This window comes from Meles meles, chromosome 12 (assembly GCF_922984935.1).
Source record: "Meles meles chromosome 12, mMelMel3.1 paternal haplotype, whole genome shotgun sequence".
Lineage (NCBI taxonomy): Eukaryota > Metazoa > Chordata > Mammalia > Carnivora > Mustelidae > Meles > Meles meles.
In genome coordinates, this window is record NC_060077.1 from 55949602 (window position 1) to 55970943 (window position 21342).

Here is a 21342-nt window from a genome sequence, read left to right on the forward strand (position 1 = left end):
AGTGCATGCCCTCTGCCCTGGATTTTATATCGCTTCCCACACTCCCTCTCCCAGATAACAAAATCATTACAGCCTTAAGAAATCTTATTTATAAAGAGGCTTTTATACAAAGAGTTCATAACCCTGTCACATACCCATCAGGGTATTTTCAGCCAAACAGAAATGAAAGTTTATAATGACAAAATGGCAATAAATGAAACCCTATGTGATTAATTACGCAAGGGCAGATGTGATTTACAGTCAAAATCCTGATTCTTAGATGAATACTTTTTTTTCCCCTTCCAGTTTCACACACTGACGATAAGGACCTACAGACAGACCTGGGTTTGAAATGACCTCCAATCTCCAAGCCTCGGGCGAGGCGGAGGCCACTCACTGGGAGGCAAGAAGGGCAAGCGGTCCTGAAAAGAATACTTGTTTAAATTCTAGGGTGCTTCTATGGACTCAGAATATGCTATTGGGGCAGAGAATAAAGCCCTTTTCTGAGCAAGGAGTATAATACATGATACATATAGTTAAATAGTATATAACCTTCACATTAATGTGATTTTGTGCAAATGGTACTCAAGAGTGCAGATTTGCAACAAGAGCTATCCCACAGAATATTGTAATTATTAGCATACTCAACATTGAGACTTTCAAATGGACACAGGAGAAAAACATTTCTTGGTTTAGGTTTCACTTAAAAACAAATAACTTACATGAAACCAGAGGCAATTAGTTTCAAAATTACCAAAACACAGTAATAATTTAGTCCTTATTTCAATTAACATATGGGAATGTAGATAGGGCTTGTTCTCAGAGTATTCCTCAAAAGTTGTAATTAAAATTAATTAAATGTCAAATGCCTTAGGAGACCTCATTAATTAGTGGAATCCTGAGTGAATCTTTTTGTAGAGCAATTACTCTGAAAAACAAATAGTCACTTCCAGATTAATCTTTTTAGTACCTAAACCTGAATATTAATATGTCAGATTTATTTAAGAAAATCTGTCTTTTAATGCCTTTTCTAATGTTAACATTTGATAGAGGGCAAAAGTCCAAAGACAAAAATAAAATAAAAACTCAATCAAATAAGTTTTCATAGCCACTTCCCTTAATTTATAAACAAACATCTTTTGATAGCTTTCTCCCAACTTTGGTAGTCATGTGACGTCCCTAATTCTGTTGGGTGGATACCTCCAGGTGGTGCATGACACCTGATCACACCATAATCTAGCCTAGCCACCCCGAGGAATAGATTTGCCAAGGCAACTTGTCAGTCCTCTTTTTTTTTTTTTTTTTAAAGATTTATTTATTTGTTAGAGAGAGAGAGAGAAAGAGAGTGCATGCACAAGCAGGGGGAGCAGCAGGCAGAGGAAGCAAGCTCCCTGCTGAGCAAGGAGCCGGATGGGGGACTTGATCCCAGGACCCTGGGATTGTGACCTGAGCCGAAGGCAGATGCTTAATCATCTGAGCCCCCCAGGCATCCTGGCAAGTTGTTAGTCTTAATATTTCTATACAGGTTTGTCTGGGAATTCCAGTTTCTTGACATGTGTTTGCAGCCTTAGAGCCACACGTGGCTTCTTTACAGGGACTCTACAGCTCTTCAAAACCCCCAACTGCCCCCATGAAAGGATTACACAGTGCTGAGGTCCAGGTTGCTGAGCATTTCTGTGTCTCTTCGATGGGCACAACTCTGGCTCCACAGCTGGGTAACTGTAACATTAACACCTAGCTTATCAAATGGGTATTTTAAAAGTCAGATGAAAAGGATGTTTTGTTATTTTTAAACCCAAGTAGGCTTCTGTAATACCTCAGGAACCAGGAAAACGAAGCTATCACGCGTGCTTTTGAATGTGTGTGGACCAAGGGGCCCTGCCTGGGTGCTGGGCTGACTGTGGAGAGAGATGCGCCTGTTTCCGTCAACCTCCTTGACTCTTTGAAGAGGCCTCATACCCTCATTGAAATCTTCCAAAATCATTTTCCATCTGACCCTAAATTGGAATCTGCCTCATATTAAGTTACGGCTACTATTTACTGAACACTTCTCAAGTGCCATGGACCAGTGCCAAGTACTTGGTCCAGTACAACGATGCAATGAAGAAGCTGTTATTCTCCCCACAGGAACTGACTCAGGGAGGTTAAGTATTTTGCCAAAGGTACAAAGCTACTATGTGGTACAGTGAGGAAGACTCATATCTGTGGCTTTTTTGTTTTTGTTTTTTTTAAAGTAGGCTTCACACCCAGCATGGTGCCCAACGTGGGGCTTGAACTCACATCCTTGAGATCAAGCATTGGATCCTTAACCGAGCCACCCAGGCATCCCTCAAATCCACAGCCCTTAACCTGATGTCCCATGCCTCTAATTATCTACCACATAGCGTGGCTGATTACTTCTCTCCCCGCTTCCAGCTAAATTCCACAGAGAAGGGGAAATGAAGACTTCTGGGAGGCCTGGCATTTCTTCACATTTTCTCATCAGTTGTTCAGCCTGTCTGAGGCAGACCAGATACTCCGACTCACTTCTGTAGAACTCAGTCCGTTTTTCCAAGCACCTACTGGGCTAAATCCACCCTGTAAGTTTTCTTTTTCCCAAAACCAAAAACACAGCATGCTCCGTGCCAGGGGCTTTATTTATGATGGACTTTCAGCCTTATTCAGTGAGTATGCCAGCAATCCGTCTTACGACAAATCCCTGCACCTACTTTTTCTGGGGCTCTGGGGCACCCCTGTCGGGCACCACGGTTAACAAATTCTTCATCAATCTGGCAGTAACACTTGGTTTAAACCAGTGGCTCACAACCTAGCTCCTTTTATGATTTTCTTTTCATGAACCTCAGGAATTGCTCTAATGTCAACAACCAAGCAAGAGTGAGTATACTTCTTTTCTTCTGTTACTGAAATGAGGGAGAAGCCTAGTCCCTGGGTTCTATGGTCCCCAGGTTGGATACTGCTGCATAAATGGTTTCAGAAAAATCGCGATCCTGTGGTTTTGATAATGACTTGTAATCCAGTGTGTAGCCCAGAGCAGTCTGGGACTCAAACCTTCTATGTACAGAATTTTATGCAATATAAAGGCTTTCTAGTATTGCTCTCCAAAATGGCATTTTTTCAACATTGTCACTTGTTGAGTGTATCTGGGTAAATATTTTAGACTGATCAGCCAGTACCCAGAAAATTAAGATTATGGATAGAGGCCCATGATGTTACAAAGTAGAGGATGTGTTTAGAATAAACATATGAACCAAAAGGCTAACCCACGTAACAAGGACTGTCAGGTCATTCTGATCTGAGGGCCCTCTGTGCAATTTAAAAAAGTGACAATGTCACCATTCAGCGAGCTGGCTATGCTCCCTCAGTTTGGGCTCATCTGCAACAGTTCTGAGGGACAGTGGCATCCCTCTTCACCTTGGAACGACGCTTACTTTTTCCTGGGCTATTCCTGTTGGGAGGGGAACAGCCTCTCATATTCTGGAGAAGTAAGTGGCAGAGTGTTGCTTTTAAAAGAAAAGCAAAACTATATTCAACAATCTTTACAAAGATCCCTGAAGACTAGAACATAACCCTAAACAGCCACATCAAATACAGAGTGAATGAGGGCTACACCGATGACTCAATCCACTGAGGATTTTCTATTTGGCCCCACCACTCAGCTTTCCGCTTAAGATGTGGGGAGGAAAGTGCTGAACAGCACAGCCCCGATGTGGCCAGAATTGCAGCACAATGAGGGAAACACGGTGGTATCGCCAAAGGGCAAAGATTTACTCTCCGGGTTACAGAAAGAAACAAAGCCCACCAAAATGTGCTGGAGACAGAGCACAAGCGGTGGGTTACAACTTCAGACACTGAAGTAGGAAGGGAAAGAGGAAAAGAACAATCAGGAGAGAAGGGACAGGCAGGCATGCAATGGAGCCATTGGACCCCTGGATGTTAAAACGACGGGGTTACGCACTGTGGTAAATAGAGTGCATTTGCCGATTACCAGCTCTGCTTCCCTTACCATGAAAGACATGCTTTCTCCAACTCCGTGCCATTGCTCCAGCACCTTCTATCCCTAAAGACCTGGTGGGAGCTGTCCCCTTCCCAGATGATATCTCACTTGAAAGCTTATCACCATCTTTAGTGATCAGGCAGGATAACTATTAGGTACATGGCATGTCTTTCTCCCAGGACTCACCCCAGTGTAACTTTCCAAAGAAGTTTTATTTAATTCTGTGGGAGCGCTTGAATTTATGCCCCATTAAAGCTCCCTTTTGAAAATTACAAGCTGAAGCCACATCTAACAATTATGATGTTTCTTTGGATCCCACATAGTTCCTAAAAATGGAAAACTCATTTCATGGTCAAAGAGCCCATAAAAAATATGACTTCATTTGGAATGCCCAATTTTTTAAAAGTAAATCAAGTGATTTCAGGTGCTTTAAAGTTTAAAAAAAAAGATTATAGCATTCTATAAACACTGGACATGCTCTGAAAAGAGTCTCTTGTAAGACATGACATCTGAGACTGGAGACCAACATTTTTTCTCCCCCTCTGAGGTTTGCTTTTGCTTTCAAATTTAACTCTCGTATTTTTTAGTACCAAGGTCAAGAATAGAGCCTCTTAATATTTATGTTCTTACTCATCTTTTATTACACCACAGAAAAAACAAGTGGCGTTAGCCTCCTATTTCTAGACTTTGTTACATAATGACTTTGGGTATGACCATCATGGATGAGTCAATCCATCATTTAACCAACATAAGTCTTCACTATGTGCCAACTAGGACCAAAGTTCTATAGGAACAGTTCACACAGTCACACTCCTACTGAAGATCCGGGTTCCAAGTTTCCAGGAACATCAAGTATATAGTTGAGACACACTGAATACTGCTTATTTTCCAGGAGGACCGTCCCCTTACTTTTTACCTGCTTTTGGGGGCGGGAGCTGAGATGGGATGGGGGATTATCCTCTGATATGAGTAAAAATACCAAGGACTCTAACTTCACCAAGATGTCCCCGAAATTTTCCACGGCCCCTCCTAGGTACTGGGATCCCTAGGCTTGTGTCTTGAGGTCTATGGGAAACGCTCCAAAGAAGAAGGAAAAATCCAGGTCAGCAATCTCTAGGGAGTTCTTGTGTCCTAGAGTGAACAGCTGGGGTGGGGGGGTGCTCCCCCCTCAATAATCTCTGCAGCAATGAGGGCCCCACACGGACAGCAAAGTTCAGGGCTGTCCATGACGTGGCTTTTTCAGCCATCACTGCCTTTCATCCATTCTAGTCACTCTATTCTACTGACTCAAGAGCACTTCCTGTTTTCCCTTCACCTGTCCCAGCTTTCTTCCACATCTTTGCTCATGCTGTTCTGTCTGGAATGCCCTTCTTTCTCACCCCTCTGCTTTTCCAACTCACGCGTGTTCTCTCAGCTCATTTAAAATGCCATCATCTCCACGAAGACTTCTCTCATGCGTCACCCAACATAACCCTATTAGTTTCTTTCTCCTCTGAAGGAAGTCTATCTCTCTTCTATCGTTTATCACATTTTAACTTATATGACAGTCATTGCATTTCATCTGTTAACTTCCCTATAAAACTGAAAGATACCAGAGTCCAGAGTGCAGGTCCTGTTTCTTGCATGTCACCCAGTATTGCCATGGGTTTGCAACTAGGTTCTGCACAGCTGCAGGGTTCCACACAGCTGCAGGGGCCCAGAGAGGTGTCCCAAGACCACCACGGGGAGCAGAGAGAATAGACGCATATGGAGACATCCTCCCCCTAAATGTGCTTCAGTCAGATGGGTCTGAATTCTTCTATTTATGGTGATTTGTGTAAGATTTTTTTTTTTTTAAAGGAGTCTGCTAGAGATAGGGGAAAAAGAAAAAAAAAAAACCCACTGCAGTAGCCACTGTCAGATAAACAAACAGAACTATACCCAACGTCTCTAGCACTTTCTCAGTTCAGATATTATGAAATCCAATGATTAAAAACAAGGAGCAAAGGTTCAGAGTGCCTGTCAGTCAAAGAACCCAATCAAAACAGAGGGCCCTTTTTCCTGTCCCATACGGACCTTTTTTACAGTAAGATTTGACAGAAGCCCCTCGAGCCTTAACTGAGTTATGTTTAAGGTGTTACACAGAACCCGCTGCAGCTCGGGTTCTGCTCTGGTGTGTGTCTATGGACACAGGCACACCGACCATGCTTTGATCTCAGTGTAACTTCAGGGAAGTAGGAAGGGTTACAAATGACACTGATGTCTCTTGATTCGTCCTCCCATCCCGTACCCTCCCTCCCCCAAATAAACCTACTCTTCCTTCAGTCTGCCCCACCACTGTAACTGGCACTAATAACCACTCTGTTGCTCAGGCTAAAATTCTAGGAGTTTTCCTTGATTTCCCTCTTCCCTTCACTACCCACACCCAATTTGTCAGCAAGTACCGCTGGGTCATTCTGAAGCAGCTCGTTTCTCCCTGCCCTCCATGGCTGCCCACTGCTGCAGTTCAAGGCATTGTCATTTCGAACCTCCCCCTAAGCATAATGCCTCTTCTTGGGTCACCCAACGTCTGCCCCCTCCTCCCTATTATCCATTCTCCAGGCAGCAGCGAAAGGCATGTTCAAACCTCCTCTTCTTCAAAACCTCTCAAGGTTTAAACACGTGGAACTGCTAACTGCTAAACCTCATCCAGCCAGCATTTCTATTTCATTACAAATGAAGCAAATTTGCTCCTCCCAATCATTTCCAACCGGGAAGTTTCCCTCTCATTAAGAAAGAAGACAAGTTAGTCAGGTGACTGAGCAGAGAGATGGAAGGATCAACATCCCCTGAGAACAGAAATGACTTACGGCTTCAGATTTGGGAGGCACTGGAGGTGGAGGTAGGGCGATCTCTGAAGACTTCATGGCTGCTCCCAGAGTTCCGGGCACAGGAAGAGGAGAGGTTGCACATTTGGACCGGACGGAACCTCTGGACTGATCACATCGGCTCTTCTCGCTCAGGGAACGCGTGAGAGGCTGATGGCTGGGCTTGCCGTCCTCTAGCCAGAGCTCTTCGTAAGGAAGCTCTGACTTCCCCAGGATGCCCGCCGATTCCTCACTGGCTTCTGGGAACAGGTAGTCGCTCCCACTGTCCCCCAGGTCCTGATAGGGCAAGATGTCGTGAGGGAAGGGGGCCCACTCTCCCCCCAGGTCCCTGCAGCCGTGGAGGTTCACCTCACTGTTGCCATGCAGATTGTTGCCATACACGCAGACGGAGAGCCGGTGGAAGGACTGGGTGAGCTCATCGCGGGCATAGCTCAGAGAATTGGGCACGTGGTTGTGGCCAGAGCACCGGCCCTTCCTGGGGCTCTTGCAGTCCTCATTCCAGTCGGTCTTCACATCTCGGACAGCCCGGGAATACTCGTCGATGTCGAACTGTTCTTGGCAGATACCCAGCCAGTGATGGACCAGGGTCTCGGGCCACATGTCTCCCTTTACCAAGTGTTCTGGGAGGCTGAACTTGGGGACTGTCAAGTGCAAAGGGAAGTGCATGGGGAGGATCTTGTTGTTCCGTAGCACACAGCAAACCACCACCGTCTTGGTCTGGATGTTCACGAACTTGTAGCGATGCCCCTCGCGGATGAAGTGGAGGTCATAGGGGTTCCTGGGTGGAGGGCTGGGCACCGTCACGTTCACGGGGAGCCTGGTTTTCTCCACAATGTTGCGGATGGTGTGCTCGCCCTCCTGCATCTGAAGTTCCAGGGGACTCCGGGTGCTAAATCTGCCCTTGCACTGGAATGGCAGGCTAATGCTTTCATTGGTCCGGTGATTCATGCAGATCAGGCATGGCATTTTGCCCTTCCCCAGCTTGCTGATGGAGTTGAGCTTGCCGATCTTTTTGAAGATTGTGTTGAGTCGTGACTTTTCCTTGAAAGTCTTTGCGTACAGGATTTCTGCCTGCCCCATGAGAGTGAGTTCATCCCCAGTACAGAGGGTGATATTATAAACTTCGGTGTCCTCATTGCATTCACCTGAAGCAACCTGCAACAGGAGAAATCAGTTTTACATTAGTTGCCTTCAGTCCATTCCCGCAGAAAAGCAGAGAACTTGCCATGAAGACACACAAGCACGTGTACAAAGGAAAATGCTGTTCTCATACTAAATTGAGCCACTCCATTTCTTTTATAATATTTATATGGCTAACAGTAACAAGAAGATATTCCTTTAGACTTGTAAAGACATACTTTGTTCTGAAGAAATAAGCAATCTGTTCGTTAGTAAAAATTTGGGAAATACAGAGAAAAGACACAAGAAGAAAGTAACACCCACGGGCCTGATTCAGAAATAGCCACTGTTATAATGGTTTGATAAACATTCTTCCAGTTTCTTTGTCCACGTAGAGCAGCCTATCATATGGATAATTATTTTGGGATAGTAATGTCATTCTGTCTCTTCCAGCTATTAAAAAAAAATGCTTTCACGAACACCACTGCAGAATATTCCTTTTTTTAACTATTAAAAATTTTTTTACAAGATTTTATTCATTTTATTTGTCAGAGAGAGAGAGCGCGCACAAACAGAGGAAGCAGCAGGCAGAAGGAGAACCAAGATCCCTGCCAAGCAGGGAGCCTGCTTCCCCCCCCCCCACCCCCTTCTCTCTCTGCCTGTATCTCTGCCTCATTGTGATCTCTGTTTGTCAAATAAATAAATAAAATCTTTAAAAAAATTTATGAAATTTTCTAAAATTGGAATTGGGAGAGAGGATGTAAAAATGTTTTATTTTTCCCTGTCCTTTAATTTTATTATACAAACTATTCATGTTCTTTGGCAGAAATATTAGAAAATATAGATGCAAAGATGGATAAATTCTATAGTCTTACCACTAAAGATAATCTATGTTAACAATATATAAATATATAAATTTATATATATAATGTTATATATAAATTTACATATATAAATTTATATAAATAAAGAAATGAAATGCGTCATCTCTGTTGGAGATATATAAATACATGCACACAATTTTGTTACTTTTTTTCTCACTATTTTCATTTTCTCCTGTTAGGTATACACCTTCGGTTATAATACTGGGCTTATGTATCTGATTATCTGGGCATATGCTTTAATTTTTCTGACTAGTTCCTTATTGTTAGACAGATGGGTTTTCCCATTGTTTAGCAATTATGAATAGTACTGCAATAAATTTTTTTACAGTTCAACTATTTCCTTAGGATAAAGGCCCAGAAGCAGCACTGCACGGACAAAGCTATTGAAATCTATTTGAAAGGTCGAATATGTATTTCCTATTGCGCTTCCTCAATGTTATATTTACTCACACTTCTCCCACTTGATGCAATTACAGGTCTCTCCATACCCATGCTTAATGAGTTTAATGTCTGCCGATATTAAAGGTAGAGCACACATCCTACATTTATTTATTCACATTTGATTTGATTATTAGGGTAGTGAATCTATTTTGGTACTCATGTATCTGGCCATTTAGATCTCTTCCTTTGTGAATGTCTGTTTGTGCCCTTCACCCATTTTTTTCTATTGGGACGGTCATTTTATTGGTTACTTTTTGTTATGTGAATATCATCAACTCTATATATTTTCTAATTTGTTGCATGAATTTCAACTTTATAACTTCTTTAAGTGCTAAAGTCTTTTCTTCCTATGTAGCAAACATTTTCAGAGTTTTCCTTTGTAATTTCATTCTCAGGCAGTATGCTTCTACTAGTGAGATATCATAAATCAGTGTTCTGAGTTAGGGGTGATTTTGTCCCGTCTTCCCCGGCCCCTGGGGTCATCTGACCATGTCTGGAGACATTTTTTGATTGTCATGGCTGGGAGGGTGCTACTTACATCTAGCAGGCCAGGTATGTTGCTAAACATGGAACAATGAACAGAAGAGTCTCTCACAGCCAAGAATTATCTAGTCCAGATTTCAGTAGTGCTGAGGTTGAGAAAAACTGAGATGATTAATTATTTTCTTCTAGAATTTTGATGGTTTCATTTTTATTTTTATTTATTTATTCATTTTTTATTTATTTGACAGAGAGAGATCACAGTAGGCAGAGAGGCAGGCAGAGAGAGAGGAGGAAGCAGGCTCCCTGCTGAGCAGAGAGCCCGATGCGGGGCTCGATCCCAGGACCCTGAGATCATGGACCTGAGCCGAAGGCAGAGGCTTTAACCCACTGAGCCACCCAGGTGCCCCAGATGGTTTCACTTTTTAACTATTTAACTGATTTAATTAAAATTTCTTTGATGGACTATTAAAGGTAGAGATCAAACTTTAGTTTTTTCTTAAAGATTTATTTATTTACTTGGGGGGGAGGGGCAGAGAGCAACAGAGTCTTAAACAGACTCCACACTGAGCACAGAGCCCAATGGGGGGGCTTCATCTCACAACTCTGAGATCACAACCTGAGGGGGAACCAAGAGTAGGATGCTTAATCGACTGTGCCACCTAGGCACCCCCAACTTTAGTTTTTTCAACAGCTAACTGACTGTCCAGTATACTTCTGAAATAACTCCCTCTTTTCATCATGGATTTGAAGAGCTACGTTGATCATGTATGTATGTTTATAAAACACATACACTCATTCGTATACTTATATTTGCATCTGCTATGAGGCCGTTTATCCAAATGACCGTTCTATTTTCTCATCATAAATACACTGTTTCAATTTCTGCATCTTTATCTTACATGTTCAGATCTGATACAAAAACCCTCATTTGTAGTTATTCCAACTCAAAAAGTTTTTGGATGTCAAGAAACAAGAGAAGCAAAGTCAAAATCAAGTAACAGTCTGAGAGAAAATATGTGCAATATTTCCACAAGAGTGAACCTCCCTAATACATAAGCAACTTTTTAAAAAATTTTATTTATTTGTTAGAGAGAGAGAGAGCGCACGCGTGCACAAGCAGACAGAGTGGTAGGCAATGACAGAGGGAGAAGCAGGTTCCCTGCCGAGCAAGGAGCCCAATGTGGGACTCGATCCCAGGATGCTGGGATCATGACCTGAGCCGAAGGCAGCCGCTGAACCAACTGAGCCACCCAGGCGTCCCAATACATAAGCAACTTTTAAGACATGACCAGAAAGCCCCCAGAAAAACAGGTGTAAGTCATGAAAAACCAAGTCACTAAAAAAAGGCGCACAACAGACTTCAAATCCATGGAATGATGTTCAACTTCTTTTGTAATTAGAGGAAAGTAAATGAAAATTATACTGAGATACTGCTTCTTACCTAGAACACTGAAAAATATTCAAAAGCTTGACAGCATACTCAGTGGATGAGGCTACGGGGAAACAAGCACTCTTCACCATAGTTGGTAGAAATGCAAATGACACAAGCCCTGTGGTGGGAGTTTGGCAATACTGAACCAAACCATGTATGTGTTTATCCCTCCATTCAGCAATCCTACTTCTAGGAAATTATCTGAAGACATTCCTCCCACAGTGTGAAAATGCAAATGCACAAGGTTATTCATTATAGCATTATTTGTATTTGCAAAATCTTCAAATCAATCTAAATGCTCAAACATAGTAGATTGGCTGAATGAACTATGACACAAACACAAAATATTTTATGCAAATAAGAACAAGAATGAAGAGGCGCCTGGGTGGCTCAGTGGGTTAAAGCCTCTGCTTTCGGCTCGGGTCATGATTCCGGGGTCCTGGGATCGAGCCCCGCATGGGGCTCTCTGCTCAGCAGGAAGCCTGCTTTCCTTCCTCTCTTTGCCTGCCTCTCTGTCTACTTGTGACCTCTGTCTGTCAAATAAATAAATAAATAAAATCTTTTAAAAAAAGAAGAACAAGAATGATGAGTTTAATGAATTAATAGAAAACAATGAACTAATAGGAAAATGACTTTCAGGACATACTAAGTAACCCCCCCCCCCCAAAAAAGAAACCACCCAAAGTGCATGCAAGATTAAACAGTATACTGCACCTTCGGAAAAATCAGTATATATTCTTCTGAAATTAAAAACAACAACAAGCAATACAAGAAAAATAAACCAGAAAACCAATGAAATTGGGGGCTCAGTTAGTTAAATATCTGCCTTCGGCTCAGGTCATGATCCTAGAGTCCTGGGATCGAGCCCCACATCAGGCTCCCTGTTCAGAGGGAAGCCTGCTTCTCCCTCTCCCACTCCCTCTGCTTGTATTCCCTCTCTTGCTGTCTCTGTCTGTCTGTCAAATAAATAAATAAAAATTAAAAAAAGAAAACAATGAAATTGGTCCTTACAGGAGGGAGGAAACTAGTAGAATGAGGGAGTGATACCTCTGTGAGTGTACTTAACTATAGAGTGACATCATCAAAATATTTCTAAATAGGCACATGGTAATTCTCATCATCTACTGAGATCTTTTATTTCCCTTATTAGTAATTACATTTGCCTTCGTTATTAATCCCTGAACATTGCTGTTCGTTCACACATACGGTTTGTTGCTATTCTCCATGACCAGTAACCTCACCGTAAGAGTTTTTCCAGTGATAATCTTAGGATTCTTAAGTGATTAAATCTTATGTAACCAATGCAAAATTCATCTTCATCTTTTCAGTCTTCATCCCTTTTCCCCGACAACAGTGTGGTGGTGAGAATGTTGTTCCATATTTAATGTGAATTATTTGTTATTAAAGCTGATCACATGAGAAATTCATTGGTTTGAGATGGATTTTATCATGTTAGTAATGTGTCTTTCCCATTCTAGTTTTCTAAAAGTTTCTATGAAGAAATTTTTAAAATGTTTTTATTTTTTAAAGATTTCATTTATTTATTTTAGAGAGAAAGTGCATGTGTGTGCGAACAGGGGGGAGGAGCAGAGAGAGAGGGAGAGGGGGAGATAAGCAGACTCCATGGCTGAGCAAAGAGCCTAACATGTGGCTCGATCCCACGACCCTGAGATCATGACCTGAGCTGAAACTGAGTGGGACGCTCAATGAGGTGAGCCATCCAGAGGCCCTAAAATAATGTTTTTAATCAAATGCCATTTCTGCACCCAATAAGATAGTCATATGTTTATTTTTAACTTTGATGTCCTGATTTTATATTAAAATAGTAGATTCCCAAATAGTAAAACAATGCTACACGTCTGAAATAATCTGTGTATGACCATGGTGCACTTCAAAGTTTATTGCATGGGGGTGCCTGGGTGGCTCAGTGGGTTAGAGCCTCTGCCTTCGGTCAGGTCATGATCCCAGGATCCTGTTATGGAGCCCCTCTTCGGGCTCTCTGCTCAGCATGGAGCCTGCTTCCTCCTCTCTCTCTGCCTACTCGTGATCTCTGTCTGTCAAATAAATAAACAAAATTTTTTAAAAAAGTGTATTGCATGATTCTTTGATACTATTTGATCTATGACTTAGGTATCTCAGTCACAGGTGAAGTTAGTCTATCGTTTTATTATGTTATCTTTATCAGTTTCAGTACCAGGCTTACATTAAGGCTGAGATTGTTTTTCATTTATGTTAATGAAAAAGCATCTGGGTAAAGTGATTGGCCATGTTCGTGTTGTTTACTGAGCAGTAATCATCAGTATGTGTTTAGAAGACTTGAAGGTGGCAGTCTTTGTAAATAATTTCTCACGCACTATTCTAGGTCATCTCTATATAATTTTAATCTTTGGAACAAGCAATTTGTCAATCCATGTTAGTGCTATAAAAAACAAACAGCTCTGTTGTCTCTATAATGAAATGCATTTCTCTAGCAGGCATTATCAGTACCTAAATGGCAGGACAATATTATTTTAATGGCAGTTCAGGCCCATAAGGTTTAAAGTCCATTTTAGGTGATTCAGAGTAAGTGTTAGGAGTATTATTTTTAGTAAGACCACACTTAACTGTGTTTACTTTCAGATTCAGTATTCATTTGGGCTCCTACATTGGAGTTACGTTTAGGAATCTAAATAAATTAATTAATAATAAATAAACACAATTTAACTTTTTATTTGCAACAATTCCAGATTTGCAGAAAAGTTGCAAAGCTGTATACCTTTGTCTAGCTTCTCCTGTTAACATTCTACACAACCATGGCATATTATCAAAACTAAGAAATTAACACTAATACAAGATGACTAACTTAACCACAAAGCTTTACTTGGGTTTCATTATTTTTTTGCACTAATGTCCTTTTTCTCTTTCAGGATCAAACCAGGATACGACACCACATCCAGTCCTTGATTTTGTGAGTTTCTTGGTCTTTCCTTGTTTTTTATGACCTTGACAGTTTTAAAGAAAATAGTTTAGGGTTTGTTCTTTTTTTTTTTTAAGCTAATGAATCATTGATAAATTATAGTCTTTGGCCCATATGAGGGCTGACTTTCTTTTCCTATAGGACCTGTAACTTCAAGGTTTCAGTTACTTTATTTTGTTGACTTTCGTCACCAAGAATCCTAAAAAGACTCATTTGCTATTAATTCTAATTTTAGTTTATCCTAAGGCTTTTGTTTTTAGCTAGCATCTAGCTATGTATATAACAATACAGATCAGAGCTCAGCAAACTACTACGCACAGTCCAAATCTGACCCAATACTTGCATTTGCAAATAAAGTTTTATTAGGACACTGCTGTGTCCATTCATTTATGCATAATTTATGGCAGTGTTGAGGAACTGTGACAGTAACTATATGGCCCACAAACTAACATATTTATTCTTTGTCCCTTTATAGAAAGTTTGCTGACCCCAGGTATAAGTGAATGAAAAGAACTATGGCCTTTGGAAATTAATTGGGTCAATACTATTAACTTATTACCAGCAAAGTTTGAATCTATCTTCACTATTAGTGACCTCAGAAAAAGTATTTCACTTTTTTGAGCCTCAGCATCCTCTCCATAAAATGACAACACGACAGTGTACTTCACAAGTTTAATCAATGTACGTAAACAACCTCCCACAGTGGTAAGCCCTCAATAAATGGAGGCCATTACTCTTGTTATTACTTTTAGGAACAATAAAAACATTTAAGTTTTTTTTTTCCCCCCCAAGTAAGCTCTACGCCCAGTGTGGGGCTTGAACTCATGACCCTGAGATCGACAGTCACATGCTGTACCAACTAAGCCAGCCAGGTGCCCCCAAAACATTTAAATTCTTTTTTTTTTTTTTTTAAAGTAGGCTCCATGCTGGGCTTGAATTTACAGCCCTGAAATCAAGACCTGAGCTGAGATCAAGAGTTGGATACTTAACTAAGCCACCCAGGTGCCCCAACATTTGAATTCTTAATAATTCTGTTTCTCATTGCCTTTCACATCTCTGTATTTTCATGCTGGTTTCTATTTCTACCCACTACTGTTTTCAAGCTCAAACCACTACTTTAAGCATTATCCTTTCTTCTATACTGAAGAATTGCTCAAGTTTTTATTCAGTGTGTTATCCCAGAATAAAACTTAATGTCAGAAGAGGGCCTGAAATATCCTTACAGTTATATCCCAAAGGAAGTGAACATATTGAAGTGATTCAAAAAAATAGACCATTTTAAGATAGACTAGCCTCCAAAACACTCAGCTGCACTGCTGTACTTCCCTTCTGGTGAAACTTTGTAAAAAACTTGGCAATCCATCCATTTGGATCAGGATGGAGACAGAGATGTTGAGAGAAAGGGTTCTCAGGAGACTTGAGAAACACACACACACACACACTCACTCATACAACAAACTATTTCCAGTTAACACACAAGGAGCCAACAGTGCTTCTCAAATGTGAAGCAACAACAGAGCATATGTTTCTTCCCAGCTCTTTAAATCAATCCTTAAGATATTTTTTTCCTAATTTACCTTTATAAGCATACACCTTATAAAATGAAGAAATCATATGGGCTCGTGAGTACCACATACCAGACGAGCTGAAAGAGAAGGTCTAGGCTGCTCCGGAGATACCCATCAGCCACTACGTGCACAGATGAAACAGATCAAAATTGTCCTTGCTATATGTCACTCTCTGGGCACATTCAACGGTTTTGTCTGCGTTGTTGTGTATGTGTATACTTGTAACGGAAGTTACTCCTACTCCCATACATTAAAAATGCCTAACATATGTGAGGACAATCTGTAATTCCACGCTCCCAAACCTGATGACATCATTAATGCTAGCAATTAGCTCTGCATAAATTATGAGACTAACGAACGTTCCGACAGATCCTGTGGTCACTGTCAGCGACAGATGAAAAATCCAATAAATAAATGCTCTTCCTTTGGCAGTTGAGCCCAGCAGTCTCCTCTGGTTTCCACAGATGTGATTTATTTGCATAATTTCTTTCCTTTTCTATTTTTTTAATAGCAAAAGAAACAATGCGTTCTGTCTAAGTGCTTCGGTATGCGTGCCTGGTTAACATTTCCAGTTTCAGTGTTTCCTGAGAGGAAGTAATTCAAAGTGTGTTATCTAAACAACTCTAATAGGTCTAATCCAGGAAACTATCAGGGTTTTACTGTTCGTAATACCATTCAGAATTAATAATACCCCATGGTCAAGGAACATTTTAAAACACTGATAGAAAATTTTACACACACCCACACCCGCAGACGTTTCTGGCAATAGATAATCTGTTTTCTAAGAACAGTTGTTCTAAAGATCAAACATGGAACAGAGGTTAACACTGCAACCCTTGGGAAAAAAAATCAGGACTGATCTGACGGCTAGATTAAACAGCTAATATTTGATTAATATTAGATCATTTCCCCCAAAGTTCAATTTTTCTAATTCTTTCCTTTGGGAAAATGGCAGAACATGAGACACAAAGGGGCAGGGAGTTACTTGTCAATCCTGAGTATCTCTCTCTTTTTTTTCGTTTTCAACAGGAAACAGGGCAAAGACGACAAGTAAAATGGCAGTGATTTAATCTGTGATGGTACAGCAGAGGGCTTCAAGCACTGCTTCAAGCAACAAGGTTAGTTTTTCAGACAAGGCCTCAAAACCTCAGATGACACCCCCCCCCCCACCAAAAAACAAAAAACACTAACCAAAACAAAACTCACTGGCCCACGGGGCTATCTTCAAACACTGAAATAATTAACCTCACAACTGTATCCAATTTGTCATTCTGAACGAATTTTGAAAATAAGTGACGTGACTCATGGTAAAGAAAACATGCAATTTTAAACAACTGGAAAGCAAAAATACAAGTTGGCTATCTCCAAATCCGTTCAATCTTCATTTAAGAAATTTGTTCTTACATCTGACAAAATTCAGGTTACACAGTAATCAATAATTTCTCATGTCTCTGGAATACAGCCAAGAACAAGGAAGTGGAGCTAAGGCCTCTGAGCAGGCAAAAAGATGTGATGTTGATGTTAGGGCTTATAGGAAAGCCTTTAAGGGCCATAACTCAGCACACTTCCTCCCCTACAATCAAAATTACATCCAACCTGGTTACCAGCCCACAGTGTAACAGAAGTGAATATGAAAAATGGAACCAGGGATGGCTAATTAAGTCAGCTATTCTAACTAATGTAAGAGGCGACAAACAATTTGAATGAGACCATAAAACACCCAATTCTCAGTGTAAGGTCTCTCCATATAAAGACAAAAGTCATAACACCTCTCAGGAGATGGAGAGAAGTTTAACTTTTGTTCCAGTACTTCTCGTTAAGATGGAAGAAAAGTATTACACATTTCAGGAAACTGAAATGAAATTATAGTTCTTTGGACGGAACTTTTGATAAAATTCACAGCTCCCCAAAAGGGTGGCTAACTAAAATCACTCGTGCTCTAAAGGTGCCAGAGAGGAGGTAGAAAATAACAGAGCAAATGATTCCTATTCATTTTGAAACCTCATAAGAAAAACCCACCTCTCTGATTATTATAATCTTAAAACATGTGGAGGAGATGTTTTTTCTGAACTGTCATGACAGACATTAGGAATGGTATTTTAAACTAGGAATGGTGGTTTTGCCTGAACTGCACTCTTAAAACCACACACACACACACACACACACACACACACACACACGATTCCCCAAAGAACACTAATGCTTCAGCGCCACTGTTTCGTATTACTTCAGAGGACAACCACGGGACGGCTGACAGACACAGAACAAAGTCTACATAGCAAGTTGGTTTTGCCTAAAAGACAAAATGATCAGAAAGATGTCAGAGAATAAAATAATTATGACAAGAGTAGAATCATAAACAGCCCAAAACCTCTCCATCAATGTATTCTCAAGGCCTTGTGTGGAGCTGTTCTGTTAAAAGGAGGAAAGAAAGTAACAGGACATATGTTTGATTTGTTAACTACTTTATATGTGGAAATGGGATATAGTCTAAGGAGCTGGCAGAAGAGGAAGAGCTGTATTTCTTCATCTTTTTCAGATGGCAACTCTAAAAGGGGTAACTAACATGTTAAGATAAAAGGCACATGAACTGCCTCTAATCTGTGATTTGCGGGGGGGGGGGTGGGGGGTGGGGGTGGGGGGGGTGGATAGCTGATTCTCAGTAACTTGGAAGCCCTGGAAAAAATCTCAAGTTCAGCATCAAGTTGCACAAACCACTCACCTTAAACTTAGAACTCTTGCTTTTTTATTGCGTGGTGCTGTGTTGTTACCTTTAGCACTGCTTCAAGCAACAAGGCAAGGGGCCAACTGTATGTAGCCCAGTTTCTATGACAATACTGGTTAATACTTAAAAATTTCTGGGTTTATACTTTACAGGGGTGTTTTTGTTGTTTTTAAAAGGGTTCGTTTTGACATATGCTGCACTGATGTTGATAGTAAGTTTACTTGTAGGATTTTCTTTTTTAAGTACTGGCATCAGGAAAGATCTAAAAATCTATATACATATATATCTATATACATAGAACATTCGTAAAAGCTGCCAAGTCCTGTGTGTGAGACCATAGCTGTTTCCAAAGTGCAAAAGACAGAAGACTTTGGCTGGGTAATAATTACAGGACACATTTATTTAGATTTTTAGATAAGAAAATGAATTAACTATACAAGCTACAGTGTCACTGTGAAAGGATATTCCAATCACAATCACAAGCCTTAGCTCAATCCACAAACAGCATTCAAGGGAGCACAAAGATGACCAGACTGAATCAGGACACCCAGCTTTTGCTGCTACATAGTTCTGTGGCTTCGTGTGAATCAATGAAGTCAGCTAACATCTGTTTCTTAGTTTTCCTATTTGTCCAAAGGAAGACTAGGGCTCAGCAGTGTCTAAGGGCCTTCCCAGATCTAAAAGGAGATGATTATAAAAACTTGTCTATAAACTTCCTTAGTTGTGCTGGATTATTTATAATATTTCATTTTACTCTCGGTCATGTTTCTCAGTATCATTCTAGAGGCTCAGTTATCATTCAAGTTCTCTGAATCTTACAGGATTTTTTTTTTCCTATTAAAAAAAGACAACACTGCAATCCTTCTCCCACTGGGATAGCTGTGCTGCTAGACACTGCCACCCCTGCCAAAAACAGGTGCCAAACCCAGTAATCACGAGCTGATATGCAGGTGACAGGAATGTCGGCTCAGCTCTTGCCCCAGACCACATGGTAATGGTTCTGGAGAGGTCTGTGCCCGCAGAAGCGGTGACTACACTCCCGGTCTGCCTGAAATCTCACTATTCCCCTGTGAGGCATTTCCCCCACTTGAGACAATGCAAACTTGTTATTTTGCCTCTGGGGAAAATCTATGCTAGAACAGCTGAAACCTTGGACCTCACTAGCTGAAATGAAAATAGCAACATTATAGCATCGAGATCAGGGTATTTGGACTCTCTTCTGACTCGAGAGCACTAATTTTAATGTAGAGAGCTTTTGGGTGAGAGCCGTGAAGTCAGAAGGCCTCTTACGTGCTTACCAAGGGTGGCAGGTTATTACCCAATGCCAAATGGAAGGCCATCTTTTCTGCCCTCTGCTTACGTCTCAGGAAGGACAGAAGTGAAATCAGGGCGTAATTTGTTAGTCATTATTTTGGTGGCAGAAAGTACATGTGTGGGAAAATTTCTCATTAGTATTGGGCTTAGTTCAAAAGGCTGGAAGAGGTTTGAAATAATTCACTGGGTACCAGTATAATAAGTTTCCAAAAAAGTATCTGAGGTGAAGGGGTATTTTGAAACAGCAACAACAACAGTTACTAGGTACCTAGTTTTTAATATCAAGTCCAGGGTACAAAGAACTAAATAAAGAGTAAGTGAAATAATCTGTGGTGGGAATTTTTTTTTTTTTATGTGAAACTTAATTTAGTATGATTTTATGTTCTGAATCAGAGGTTGGCAAACTTTTTCTTACAGGGCCAGATAGTAATAATTTTAGGCTTGTGTGCCATATGATCTCTGCTGCAACGACTCAATCCTACTATTGTATTGTGAAGCAGCCACCGACACGGCACACCCCTATGCATGGGGTGGCTGTGTCCCAATAAAACTTTATTTGAAAAACAGTGCCATACCCAAGGATATAGTTTCCCAACTCCTATACTAGGCACTTGCAAAGCACAGTAGTGCATTATTTCATTTAATTCTCATGAAAAGTCTCTGAGGAGGACAGAATAATCCCTGTTTTGCAGGTGATGACCCCTAGACTCAAGGGGCCATGTGACCTTTCTGTGGTCACAGCCCAATGCCTTCATTGGACTCAGCTCAGAATTCAGAGTGTGAGCGACACTACACAGTCCAATATGTTCTTTAGATCACGGGAGCTTGTTTAAAGAAAGGTGCATGCCTGAAAACTGTCTGTGTGACTATTTCTCTAATTAAAAGGTAGAAGAATGAGTCTTTAGTTGGGATTAGCCAACTGACACAGGACAGCTTCTGACTCTGGAAGTAAACGTGATGATAGTGATGGCTGATGAAAAATTAAAACTAATCGTTAAGAAAGAAAATGCCTGTTATAGTTAAAAACAAATATGCCTGGATGGTTGGGTGATTTCAACCACCACATCATCCTCTTTTGATTTCAGCTGGTCGGGTGTCCCACCTTTGATTTCAGCTCAGGCTGCGACTGCAGGGTTGTGAGATCAGGCCCCATGTTGGGCTCCATGCCCAGCGGAGAGTCTGCTTGAAATTCTCTCTTTCTCCCTCTGCCCTTCCCCTCTCCCTCTCTCCCCCAAATAAATAAATATATCTTAAAAAAAAATGCAGTAAGCAGGTAAAAAAGAAGAAGAAGGAAGAAGGAGGAAGAAAGAAGGAAGAAGAAGGAAGAAAGAAGAAAGAAGGAAGAAGAAGGAAGAAAGAAGAAAGAAGAAAGAAAGAAAGAAAGAAAGAAAGAAAGAAAGAAAGAACGAACTAGAACTATCACCAGGGAAACCAAAAACTGGATGGATACAGGAGACAATGTGAAAGAGGCAGGTGACTGCTGTCTCAAAAATATCAAATGCCACTGGCTTATTAGGAGGCACTGGAGCCAATGCACACAAATGATGAGCAAGAGGCTACCTGTCCATATATTCTTTCATTTCCTTGACCATCTCATCTCC

The 21342-nt window shown here is 40.9% G+C and overlaps 1 protein-coding gene across 3 annotated transcripts in view; it reads right to left on the reverse strand.

Annotated features, from left to right (window-relative positions):
* GAREM1 (GRB2 associated regulator of MAPK1 subtype 1) overlaps positions 1-21342 on the reverse strand; it is a 204307-nt gene that overhangs the window by 15437 nt on the left and 167528 nt on the right. For 2 of the 3 annotated variants that reach the window (XM_046024860.1, XM_046024859.1), the window contains exon 4: positions 6802-7974. In XM_046024860.1, coding sequence (XP_045880816.1) covers positions 6802-7974 — 1173 coding nt within the window. Of the gene's footprint in view, positions 1-6801; positions 7975-15771; positions 15914-21342 lie in introns of those variants that run through there. The other variant, XM_046024862.1, reaches the window with a different exon arrangement.